The sequence below is a fragment of the Ursus maritimus genome, assembly GCF_017311325.1.
Source record: "Ursus maritimus isolate PB19 chromosome X unlocalized genomic scaffold, ASM1731132v1 scaffold_X1, whole genome shotgun sequence".
In the NCBI taxonomy this organism is placed as follows: domain Eukaryota; kingdom Metazoa; phylum Chordata; class Mammalia; order Carnivora; family Ursidae; genus Ursus; species Ursus maritimus.
In genome coordinates, this window is record NW_024423319.1 from 73,508,686 (window position 1) to 73,521,414 (window position 12,729).

General features: G+C 39.5%; 1 protein-coding gene across 2 annotated transcripts in view; it reads left to right on the forward strand.

The window, feature by feature from the left end:
* Positions 1 to 10,569, forward strand: part of OGT (O-linked N-acetylglucosamine (GlcNAc) transferase) — a 32,882-nt gene extending 22,313 nt beyond the window's left edge. For both annotated transcript variants that reach the window (XM_040630922.1, XM_040630913.1), the window contains exons 16-22: positions 326 to 496; positions 630 to 746; positions 841 to 1,011; positions 2,649 to 2,801; positions 4,577 to 4,829; positions 5,092 to 5,215; positions 8,286 to 10,569. In XM_040630922.1, coding sequence (XP_040486856.1) covers positions 326 to 496; positions 630 to 746; positions 841 to 1,011; positions 2,649 to 2,801; positions 4,577 to 4,829; positions 5,092 to 5,215; positions 8,286 to 8,460 — 1,164 coding nt within the window. In that variant the 3' untranslated portion in view covers positions 8,461 to 10,569. The remainder of the gene's footprint in view (positions 1 to 325; positions 497 to 629; positions 747 to 840; positions 1,012 to 2,648; positions 2,802 to 4,576; positions 4,830 to 5,091; positions 5,216 to 8,285) is intronic.
* The last annotated feature ends 2,160 nt before the right edge of the window (positions 10,570 to 12,729 follow it).

Sequence of the window (12,729 nt, forward strand, 5' to 3'; positions counted from 1 at the left end):
GTTACCTGGCATTTGAAACAATAGGGCAGACTTGCTCGACTTAAGAAAAAGCGTAGTTCTTGAAATGTACAGGGACAAAGAATTTTGAGTGTAGAACACAATGCCCACAGGTACGTGTGTATAGAGACAATCAGTTCATAGTTGAGTACAAATAGTTGTTTGGTTTTGTAAATTGGAAATACGTTTAACACTTAAAAAGGTTAGTCTGAAATACTATGTCACTCCTCTTGGCTAAAAAAAGTCAACCCTCCTTGTTTAACTAATTTTGAACTCTTCAAGAACATTTTTAGGTTTTGTCCTGATTTTTTTTTTTTTTTCCTTTTAGGCGATGTGGCTAGGATACCCGGGGACCAGTGGTGCGCTTTTCATGGATTATATCATCACTGATCAGGAAACTTCACCAGCTGAAGTTGCTGAGCAATATTCCGAGAAACTGGCTTATATGCCGCATACTTTCTTTATTGGTGATCATGCTAATATGTTCCCTCACTTGAAGGTAGGTAGAAAAAAACAGTGCAATGTGGATATTGCGGAAAGAACTGTAGTCATTTATTTCCTTGCTATTGTCCCTATGCATCCTAAAAGATTTGTCTCAAATTTTTTTTTGATTGTTTTGTTTCTTTGATTAGAAAAAAGCAGTCATCGATTTTAAGTCCAATGGCCACATCTATGACAATCGGATTGTTCTTAATGGCATCGACCTCAAAGCATTTCTTGATAGTCTGCCGGATGTGAAAATTGTCAAGGTCAGAACCTGGTCAATATTGTCATTGAAATAAAGTGATCTGCATTGGGGATCTTTTCCCTAATGGTACGTTTTGTCTTTTTTTTCCTTTAAAGATGAAGTGTCCTGATGGAGGAGACAATGGGGACAGCAGTAATACAGCTCTTAATATGCCTGTTATTCCTATGAATACTATTGCAGAAGCAGTTATCGAGATGATTAACAGAGGGCAAATTCAAATAACAATTAATGGATTCAGTATTAGCAATGGACTAGCAACTACCCAGGTGAGAAGAGAATAATAGAGCATAATATGTACCACCAAGTATTCATTTATCTCCGTTAAATCTCATAACTCCAGGAGGTGTAAGCATCATTATCCCTGTTTTATAGGTAAGGAAATGAGTTTGGTGGAAATAGGCATCTTACATAGATTTGTCTTATTTTAAAAGTCTCTTGGATTCAGCCAGTAGGTCACTTAATGGGGTCAACTGTGTTAACAATATGTTCTTATTCCTTGCCTGTGGCTTTCCTCTAATCAACGGTGAATTATCTGTAGACTTCATACAGTTTGTTTCTGTAACTCACTCTTTCCCTAGTTAAATCTTACTCCCTTACTCCCTTTTAAGACTTTTCATTCAGTTCAGACAGCTCCAGGATCCATTCCTGTCCTTATCACTAATCTCGCCTTCCGTGTTCTGTTGGTACCTGTCTTTTCTGCTTCTGTAATATCTGGGATGTATTTTACATCCAGCACAGCATGTTATAATTCCCTGTGTTTGTGCAGTCTCTGCTGAATTGAATTACTTTAGGGTCCATGTCTTAGGCACAGTAATGTAGTATGTGTTCAATAAATATATATTGCATTTTGGAGTAAGTGAGTATGTAGCTGTCGAGATTATAAGGCAAGGATCTCTCTTAAGAGTTAACAGTTTTAGTGGCATAACAGTTTATACCAAGGGTGCTCAAAATGAACTCTTTTCTCTCGGGCCAGCTCCTGTTATGGTAAGGGAATTAATAATCACAATGTGTATTGGGCTAAAAAGACAGCGGTGTGGTTTTTCTTAATCTCTGATTAACTGTCATTTGAACTAGGACAGACATGTTTAAGAAAAAAGTAGTATGTGTATAGTTCTTGAAATGCTCAGGGACAAAGAATTTTGAGTGTAAAACAAAATGCCCGAATGTATGAAATACCCATAACCTAGAATAGTTATATAACAGTTTAAGGCAGTACCCAGATGTATGAGAATTGCAAGATAAGACTATAATTAATTGTGTACGTAGATACCTAAAAATAGTGTTGATCTATGTTAGAGGAGACGCAGTAGAGATCGTTTGGAGGAATAATACAAGTTTAACCTTCAAGGGTGGGTGTGATTTAGAAAAGGGCATTTCATTCATTAAGAAATGAGCAAAAGCTTGCTGTTGGATTGATAGGGTTTTAAAAAGAACTTTTTGACTTGAGTGATAAGTTTCAAGGTGGAGTCTCCCCTCCTGCCCCTGTTAAGATAATGCTGTAACGTTTTTCTGTTTTTTAACTTAATATGTCGTGAATATTTTCTCGTAGTGATATAACTTTTAATGGTTATACTATTTGGCATCTTCAGGATTCTTTTTTTAAGATTTAGTTATTTGAGAGAGTGCATGTGTGTGAACCAAGTGGGGGGAGGGGCAGAGGGAGAGGGAGGGAGAGAGAAAATCCTCATGCAGACCCATTGCTAGCCTTGGAGCCTGACGCAGGACTTGATCCCACAACCCTGAGATCACGACCTGAGCTGAAACCTGAGTCCTGAGCTGAAACCAGGAGTCACAGACCCAACCGACTGAGCCACCCAGGCACCCCAAGGATTCTTTATTAGTTAAAAAATACCAGACGCTGCTGACTTTAAATATAAATACCATATCGTTTTTCACGTTCCAGATCAACAATAAAGCTGCCACTGGAGAGGAGGTTCCTCGTACTATTATCGTAACTACACGTTCTCAGTATGGGTTACCAGAAGATGCCATTGTGTACTGTAATTTTAATCAGTTATACAAAATTGACCCTTCTACTTTGCAGATGTGGGCAAACGTGAGTATGGGTAGATTCATTATTCATGTCTAGGGACTGGTAGAGATTGTGTAGACTGTCTTGCTGAGGCTGCCCTCCAACCCCATTCAAGAGCTGTTGTGCTCATTTCTACAAAAGAGTAGTAGATTTTTCAGCCATTTTTGATTTCTCCTTCCAGTGTCTAAATGTCATGTTATTATTAATTAATGTAATTAATGTAATTAATATAACCATAATATTAATTAATGTAATTAATATAACCTTATTAATTTATATATTCAAAACCAAGGATCAGCAAACTTTTTCTTAAAGGGCCAGATGGTAAATATTTTTGGTTGTGCAGTCCATACTCGGTCACATTTGCTTAACTCTGCCATTATAGCAGGCAGACACCATAGACATTACGTAAATGTAGGAGTATAGATGTGTTCCAGTGAAATTTTATTTACCGAAACAGGCAACATGCCAGATTCAGCTTACAGGTTATAGTTTGCCAACCCATGGCCTAAACTGATAGCGAAAGCGTCATGTCCACATCCACCCATGCATGACGGTCTCGCAATATTGTAGAGATGTAATCGCGAAGGAATTGGTTTATGCCGTTACCTCTCAGTTAGTTCATCAGACCAGTTTGCATAAGCAGGACCTCTGAAAGTTCTAAACTTGATTATCCATAACTGGCTTTTACTCCATTGGGCTAAAATGGAGATAAATTCTTGGTTGCTTTTCTTTTTGGTATTGGGGTGGGGTCGGTCTTTTTTTTTTTTTTTTTAAGAAGTATGGGTGGAAGGGGAAGCAGATGAGTACATGCTTACTATCCCTTAATCTTTACTTCCCAGTGTTCAAAAAAGTCCAAAAACCAAAAGCTGTTTTCAGAAGTTTGTGGCAAATTTATTTGGCGGCAAAACTACCTGAACTGGTGTTAGGCTGTCTTTTGGTTTTGTATGTTTTCCATTCAGTATGAATATTCCTACATCTCAAAGCAGAGGTACTGATGTGTTTGTTTGCAGGGGGTTGCTGCTGAGGGTGTTAGATAATATATATGGCACGGTGCTGTTTCTTAAAAATCTGAAGTATCCTGGATTCTGTTCTCATGCCTTTGAACTTGGGTGGTAACACTGAATAGATGTAGATCTAAATCAGGGGTTGGCAAACTGCGGCCTGTGGACCAAATCCGGCACACTGCCTTTTTTTGTAAATTTTATAACACAGTCATGCCTGCTTGTTTACATATTGTCTGTGGCTGTTTCCCAGTGACCAGGGCAGAATTGAGCAGTTATGACAGAGTCCATGTGGCTGCAAAGCCAAAAATACTTGTTCTCTGGTCCTTTACAGAAAGTCTGCTGACACCTGAGCTTGATTAGGCACATCAAGTCAGGCAAGTGTGAGCTGACCTTATTTGTTGTGTCATGCTGGGGGATTTAAAATTTGAAATGGAAAATTTCTCACTCATTGACAGAAACTGTCAATAACTGTCAGTAGCGATTCCCTGTCAGTAACGATTCACTGTCAGTAACGATTCCCACGGGACACAGCTGCCTCATATTTTGCCAATTAGTAACTTGTTTGTGTCTTACGTCAGTCTTCTCTTTCTTTGAGCTCTGGGGGCAGCTAAGCAGAACAGGAACCTATAATTCAGTTGGTCTAATTCATCTGTGAGGGAGAGACAAAGTTCACAGTAGGCTGCTATCTGGGTGACAGGAATAGACTAGTTAGAAGTATTAGAGCTCTGTGGGAGCCTTTCTTGAGAAGGCCAGAGCTGCTATTAAAAATTATTCTTCTTTTCCCTATTTTAGATTCTGAAGCGTGTTCCCAATAGTGTGCTGTGGCTGTTGCGTTTTCCAGCAGTAGGAGAACCTAATATTCAACAGTATGCACAAAACATGGGCCTTCCCCAGAACCGTATCATATTTTCACCTGTTGCTCCTAAAGAGGAACATGTCAGGAGAGGCCAGCTGGCTGATGTCTGCCTGGACACTCCCCTCTGTAATGGACACACCACAGGGATGGATGTCCTCTGGGCAGGAACACCGATGGTGACTATGCCAGGTGAGTTGCTCATAAACCATTGGAATCTTCCTTGTTCTTTTTGAAACCTCCTTTGGGGGAAAACATTTTTAGGCGAAGTTGTGTGTGCTAGATGGAGCGCTTAGGCAAGATGATAAAAAGTGAGCTTTGTTCAAGTCTAAGCACTCCGCTCCACTCTCCTCATCCGCATTGTGTGGGTACTTAGCATAGGCGACGTGAATAACTGTGTTATTTACATTCTCAGATTTGTTTTTCTTTTCTTCTTCTTTTTTTTTAATTGCAGGAGAGACTCTTGCTTCTCGAGTTGCAGCTTCCCAGCTCACTTGTTTAGGTTGTCTTGAGCTTATTGCTAAAAACAGACAAGAATATGAAGACATAGCTGTGAAACTGGGAACTGACCTAGAATAGTAAGTAAACTTTTCCATGAACAAATTTTATGATAAAGGAGACATATGAGGAAAATTTAGAGAGAATATAGATGTTACAAAATGAAATCATTAAATAATAATAGGAAATGGGTGATTTAGTTGTATAATCTCTAGATGAGAGCACTTTCTAAACTTTCATAAATGCAGTGACCAATAGGTGTGACTATGTAAAGAGTAAATGGCTGAATAAAAGTGAGTCAAGAAAATTAAAAGGCAAGCAGAGAGGGAAAGAAAATCTTTGTTTCTATGTCAAGTAATAATAGCCTGGCTATATGAAGACCGAGGAGCATTCACATCTTAAATTCCTTAAAAGGAATCTAAACACAGAAACGAATAGACATCTCACTGAAGTAGAAATACAAATGGTTAATAAGAAAAAGTTTCAACCTCTGTAGTAGAAATGTAACTATACAAGAACATTGGGGTATAGCCATTATTTTCCTAAAAATAAAATATCTTTAGTATGATACCAATGATGAGGGAGCGTTGAGGTGCTGTTGGCCTTTTCATACATTTCAGACAGTGAGTAAAACGGTACAACCCTTCCTCAGAGTTTTAAGAGCCTTAAAGAAAACAGCCAGATGTTTGACCCTGTTAGGGTGCTACATCTTCACTGTAGCATAAGGGAAAAACCAGCATAACTTCAGTTCCCTAAGTGGGTGGGAGTTAGAGGGGTGGTGCTTAGATAAGCAATGCTTTAGCCATACAACGAAGTAGTGTTTATCTCTTAAAAGAGTCTTTTCTTTGGGTGTTATGGGTGACTTTTTTTCTTTGTGTTTTTCTGAGAAGTAGCATATTGTAGAGAGTCAGACTGCCTGGGTTTGAATTCACGCTCTCTCACAAGCTTTGTGACTTTGGGCAAGTTAGTCTCTATGTGCCTTGCTTTTTCCATCTGCAAAATGGGAGTGAATGATAGTACCTACCTTGCAGAGATGTTGAGGATTTAAAAAAAAAAAAAAGGTGTTCCATGTAAAACACTTAACAAAAGTTCTTGGAAAGCATTCAGAAGATGTTAAGCATTTATTACTTACAGATTTTCTCCATCGAACATCATATACGTCTAAGAATGAAAATTTTGAGCTCAGCCATTAAAAAAAATTAAGGTTCATGTCCATCATTCCAGAGATAACTGTAGTAAATATTTTAGTGTATTTTAAAAAATTTTTTGGAGCTTAGTTGATTTCATATGATACTTTCCCCCAACATTTTGTTAAAAAAATTTCAATAATAAACACTTCTATACCTACTGCCTGGATTTTACCACTAACACTTTACTATCCTTGCTTTACCACATACCTGTCCATCTACTTATTGTTTTATCCATCTAGCAATCCATCTTATTTGATAGATTTTGAAGTAAATTTTGAAGTAAATTGCAGACATCTGTACTCCTAAATACTTCAAAGTGGACATCAACTAGAGTTTATTATTTATTTATTTTGGAGGCAGAATTTATATACAGTGGAATGCACAAATCTTAAATTTGAGTTTTGAGACTTACCTTTATAACCCAAACCTGTAGCAGTATATAGAGCATAGCCATCACTCCAGAAAATTCCTTCATGTTCCTTCTCAGTTGGTCCTGCACACCAACCATCAGGACAACTACCACTGTCCTGAATTTTTTCCCCCATAACTTAGTTTTGCCTTTCTAGAACCTTACACAAATGAAACTATACAGTATGTACTCTAAAGGTTTTTTTTTTCCCCCATTTAGTATAATGTGAGATTTATTCATGATGTTGGCTTATATCAGTACTTCATTCCTTTTTTTATTGCTGAGTAGTATTTCATTGTATGGCTGTACCACAGTTCAGCCATTCTCCTGTTGACGTATAGAACTTAGAAAAATAGGGGCACCTGGGTGGCGCAGTGGTTAAGCGTCTGCCTTCGGCTCAGGGCGTGATCCCAGCGTTCTGGTTCGAGCCCCATATCAGGCTCCTCTGCTGGGAACCTGCTTCTTCCTCTCCCACTCCCCCTGCTTGTGTTCCCTCTCTCGCTGGCTGTCTCTGTCAAATAAATAAATAAAAATCTTTGGAAAAAAAAAAGAACTTAGAAAAATAGAGCACAGAAGTATGTGTATTTGGAAGGTAGCATTAATATGGTCATGGTTGGGTTGAGGCCAACATAATGTGTAGCAATTTTACTAGTTCTGTCGCAACAAACACTAAAACTTTATTAATTGCTTTTAAAAGTGCACAGGAGTGTTTCAGCTTCTCGCTCTAAAGTAGTAATTCTCTCCATAGAAGGAGAATCTCATGACAAATTATATATTCAGAAGAGGAATTGAGCGTTCTTTCCCCCTCTGTTCCCAGAAGAACTAATTGCTTTTTTTCCCTATTTTGAACAGAACCATGGTCTTGGTAATATTAGGAACAGTTTTTGTTAATATCTAAATAAATAAATCGTGTAAGTGGAAAATTATGGCAGTAGACATAGTACATTTCTTATCCTCTGGAGTATTTTTCCTATTTCGTTAAAATATATTCATAAACTGAATACCTCATTTTATGTTTGTGCCTTAGCTATTGTAAATGGTGCTTCAGTGAACATCTTTGCATGGCCAGGTTTGCCTGCATCTCTGATTATTTCCTCTTCAATAGATTTAAAGTGTTACTGATCGGTCAAAGGGTTGTAAACATTTAAGTTTCTTAACACACACATTGCTAAATTGCTTACGAAAAGGGTAAGCAGTGTACATTCTAAGCAGTAGTACATAGGAGTAGACACTTGTGATTGCCAGTTCTTTCTTTTAAAGGTAGAAGTGAGCTGAAACGGAGAAAGCATGCGATCTCGTGGATAGACTTCTTTAGGAAAGAACTGAATATTTTCAGAGGACATGGAGGCGAGCTTGATTATAAGTGTTAGCATTACGTTAGCTGTGACCCTTCCCTTTTTCAGCGTTGAGGTCAGGGTGGCCAGTCAGAAAACAGTGTGAAGTCCAGTCATGTATTTTGCCACAAAGGTAGGACTAGGAATCTGTGAGGGCTAGTTCTGAGTTTTTCTGCTCTGATTTGTAAACTGGGTTCTTTTTTGTTTTATTACCTAGCCTGAAGAAAATTCGTGGCAAAGTCTGGAAGCAGAGAATATCTAGCCCTCTGTTCAACACCAAACAATACACAATGGAACTAGAGCGGCTCTATCTACAGATGTGGGAGCATTATGCAGCTGGCAACAAACCTGATCACATGATTAAGCCTGTTGAAGTCACTGAGTCGGCCTAAATAAAGACTGTGTGCACAGGAGATTGCCCTGTACCTGAGCCTCAACCTTCTGGGGAAAGGGAACTCGATAACGTACTTTTTACTTATCTGTACGGTATCATGTTGCAGATGGGTGACAAACAATAATAGAATAGCACAGCCAGACTTGCTTCCTGCATGATAGGGAGAGACACAAGAGATGGGAAACTGCTGTTCCACAAGGAATCTCCACAGAATTTTGCAGCAACCAGGTGGTGCATAGGTCTGGAAGGTCTGATCTCCCTTGGTCTTCCATGGGATGGCTAGTGTGGAGGGGAGATATAGATTGTCCGGCCGTTTTGTGATTCCATGGATTGATTGAGTCTTCTAAATTAATTTTTTTCTTTATATTTTGGGTATTGGAGCTTTTAAAAATGTTTGGTTTCAGGTATTTTTATTCATGTGAAGTGTATATGATTCTCTTGAGATAAGGTTTTAAGCTAAAATGTTGCTCCTTGTTTTAGTTTCTGAACTCTACAGATTAATGGGGACTTTGCTGGTGTAGTCTTTTTATAGGTTTTATAAACCACTTGAGCCTATATCAGTCGTTTTAGTGTCTGACCTAATGTTTGGAGCTATCAGTGCTTTGTTGGTTTAGATGATGACTCAAAATTTTTTTTCTGGTCCGTTTCCCATTTCCTTCTCTTCCCTTCCCCTACTTTAAAGTTTCTCCTGTAACTCAGCTAACAAAACGAAGTCTGATATTTAAATATCCCAGAGTGTTTCTCTTAAACACATCATCTGGTGCCAAATGAAAATTCTTAGGAGTGATTATTAATTATGCAGGGCATAGTTGTGGTACTGTCATTGATGATAATATAGATTTTTTTTTGGGCCTAGTTTTGACCTATTTCACCAGTGTTTTACCTTTGACTGCCCCTCTATGCTGCTTCCAAAAGTGATAGTGTGTGATAAGATTTTTACCTTCCTTTCTCAAGTTTGTTTTTTTTTTTTTAAGTGAGTCCTGTTCTTCCTATTTCTTTCAGCAGAAATGAAATCCCAGGTAAGTATAAGTATTCACGTATTTGATCAGTAAGTCACAGTTATCTTCAGTACATTAAATAACTTTCATCAAAAAACATGTTAGAGGTAAAAAGCTCTGAAGGACCAGCTATGTAAATGAGTAATTATTTTTCAGACCTTCTCGGGTATTACACAATAGCTGTCTTCTGGACTTGGTCTTGAAGTCTGTACAGATCAGCCTCAGTAGTAGCAAACGGCTTTGCTACTTGGTTTGGAGTACAAATTAGACTTTGGCCCTCCTGGAGCTTGAGTTCTTGGTATTAAAAACCATAGGAATAAAATTATTGAATTTCAACAAAGGATCGAGGGCTTGAGGCTTAAGCCAACATATGAATATATGTTTTGTGTTGCTGTACTGTACTTATGCTATCCAGTAACAGATAATTGTTTGTCTGCTAGTAGTGTTCTAGATTATAATGTCTTTCCAAAGCGCTGAGGCAGTGCACCTATTCTGTAGTTGCAGCTGATGCCTGAATGTATCCTAGCTGACAAATTATTGATTAATAAGAACTTGAATTTCTGAAAGATTCTTATTGTTAACCAAAATCTGGGCAAGGAGTCTCAAATGTAATTCTTGCCAGAATTACATGATAATGAACTGTGTACCTTTTAACAATGTAAATCAAGAAACATCAGTTTAGGGATTTAATTTATTTTTTACCCGATTGAGCTACCAGTCAGAGGTTGCCAGCATGGTTGCAGAGAAACTGTTTGAATTTCACCAAACTACTTAATGTGGAATAGGATAATATACTTCCAGTGCCCTCAAGGCTGTGACCTTACAGCCATTTTACATAGCACATCATTCCTCCTATAGGGATGAACTTTTTCCTGGCACGAAAAGTAGCCGCTCTGGTTGAAGCTTTGCTTATTGTAATAGGCTTTTGTTTCCAGGTAACATGTCTGTGGAAGACTTAATTCTGAATAGAGATATAGATATTACCGGAAACTAATTGTTTTTTCTATTATACTCTGCTTTATCAAAAAAGTAAAACATTTAAATTGTGCTACAGAAATCCAGATGTTGTCTTGCAGTCTTTAAACAATAAATGAATGATTTGCCCTTAATATGGCTGACGTATTTTGTGTTCTGTGAAATTGAGCGTCATCCGATGATGAAACTTCTATTTGAACAGCTCCAAACAACTGGAGGACCGCATTTCCCTAGTGGAGCTATGATCTTAAGAACTATTTTGTTTTCTCAGCCAGGTGTGCAAGAGGGGTGGGTTTGGTATATGATCCGTTAAGAGGACAACAGAGCCTGTGACTCCCGGCACACCCATTCAGGATGGTTTTTGTTTGGCCTACGACTGCGACTACTCTGGCTTCGTCTACCGCTGTCTACTGCTGTAGGTTCTTCACGTGAACTATTCATGTTCTGTGTGGTGGTTGAACACAGGTATGAGGGAGGATATCAGTGCAGCAGGGACCAGAGCAGGTTGTTTAGCTGCCTGTTTTCTCAGAGATAATAAATGAGGAAAAATTTTGCAATAAAATTTCTGGGGCACCTGGTTGGCTCACTTTGTAGAGCATGAGACTCAACCAGCGGGCTGTGAGTTCAACCCCCTTTTGGGCAGAGAACGTACATTAAAAAAATAAAATAAAATAAAATTTCAGCTTATTTACCTTCCAAGCTCTGTGGGCTGTGACCCTCAAAGCCCTAATGTGGGTTGGTGTTTGTTTCCTAAAACGTGGTGGGGGAAGAAAGGTGTCCAGTAGCCTATTCAAAGGTTCTCACCCTTACCCTCTTTACATGTTAAGAATCTGCCTCCCCTCCTTTTCAGTCCACTCCAGCTCCTCCTGCCTAAACTCTAAAGGAATTGCTTGTGCATCTGGAATAAGCTCGGGTAATGTGATTCGATTCCAGTCCTAACCCACTTTTTACTTGAAGTGCAGCACATGCCTCTTAATATTAAGCACAGCTAACATTCAGGTTCTTTGCCCAAACTGCTGAGGTGTGCAGTTATGTGACCCCCATTTTTATAGAAGGGGCTTGTGGAGGTAAACTTTTAAGTTTGTTGTAGAGATGGGGTTATAATGATAAGCCCCCTTTATCGAATTCCCGATCCATTCAGAAAGTACCTTTATATGTGTAGGCAGTTCAGTGCTTAAGAGTTCAGATTTTTTTTTGAGATTTTATTTTTTTAAGATTTTATTTGGGGGAGAGAGCACAAGCATGGGTAGGGAGTGAGGGAGAAGCAGGCTCCCCGCTCAGCAGGGAGCCCAACTCAGGGCTCGATCCCAGGACCCCGGGATTATGAGCTCAGCGGAAGGCAGACACGTAACCTACTGAGCCAGCCAGGCGCCTCTTAAGATTTTTTTTTTTTTTTTGAGGTAATCTCTATAACGTGGGGCTCGAACTCCCGCCCAGCGCTGCTGGAGTTTGAATCTCAGCGCTGGCACTTTGTAGCCATGTGATCTCTGTAAAATGAGTGCTAATATTGCGTACTTTTTAAAGTGTCTTAAAGATTAAATCCACATAAAACACTTGGAACTGCCTAACATGAAATAAATGCAGTATTATTAATATCTTTAAATGCACGGAGGGTTTATTTGTGTTCTGTTAGCCACATGCTTAAATTATGAAACGTAACACGCGTCTGCCGGAGAAACGGCACCGTCTAGAAAGCATTTACTTCCCCGGTTTGTTTTTCTTGGTGTGTTGGGAGCGAGTGCCAAAAAGCTTCAAGTAACCAACTCGTCTATCTCCAGGGTTTGGAGGGTTCTGGAAGCAAACGTCATAGTTAAGGGTTGCCAGGCACTGTTGGATTGATGCCTTGCTCTTATCTAGGGGTCTAGGTGGCCTTCTCCCATCCCCCATCCCCCCTAGCTCAGAGTAGTTGTTGGGGGTGGGGGGGGACAGGCAAACAGGCTCAGAGGTTTGGGCAATTCCGGCAAGAAACGGTGCTTGCTTATCCACGTTCTCACAAAGATGAAACTTTGGGAAGATTCAGCCTAGTTCTTCCCCGTCACCCAAAGTTAATTTAGGGATCGGCAAACTACAGAATCCGGCTCGGGGACCAGAGCTCTGTGTGAAATGGCGCTTTCCGTGACAAAACAAGCAACACCCGTGGAAGCGATAGACCTGACTCCGGAAGCACTGCGGCTGGGCGCCAAATTTGAGTTCTTAGCCGCGAAGTTTAAATTTGCCCCGTGACCACACTGTGATAGGTGGGTACAGGGAGCACGGGAACACGTCAGTTCCTATCCCCCCCCCCCCCCCCCCCC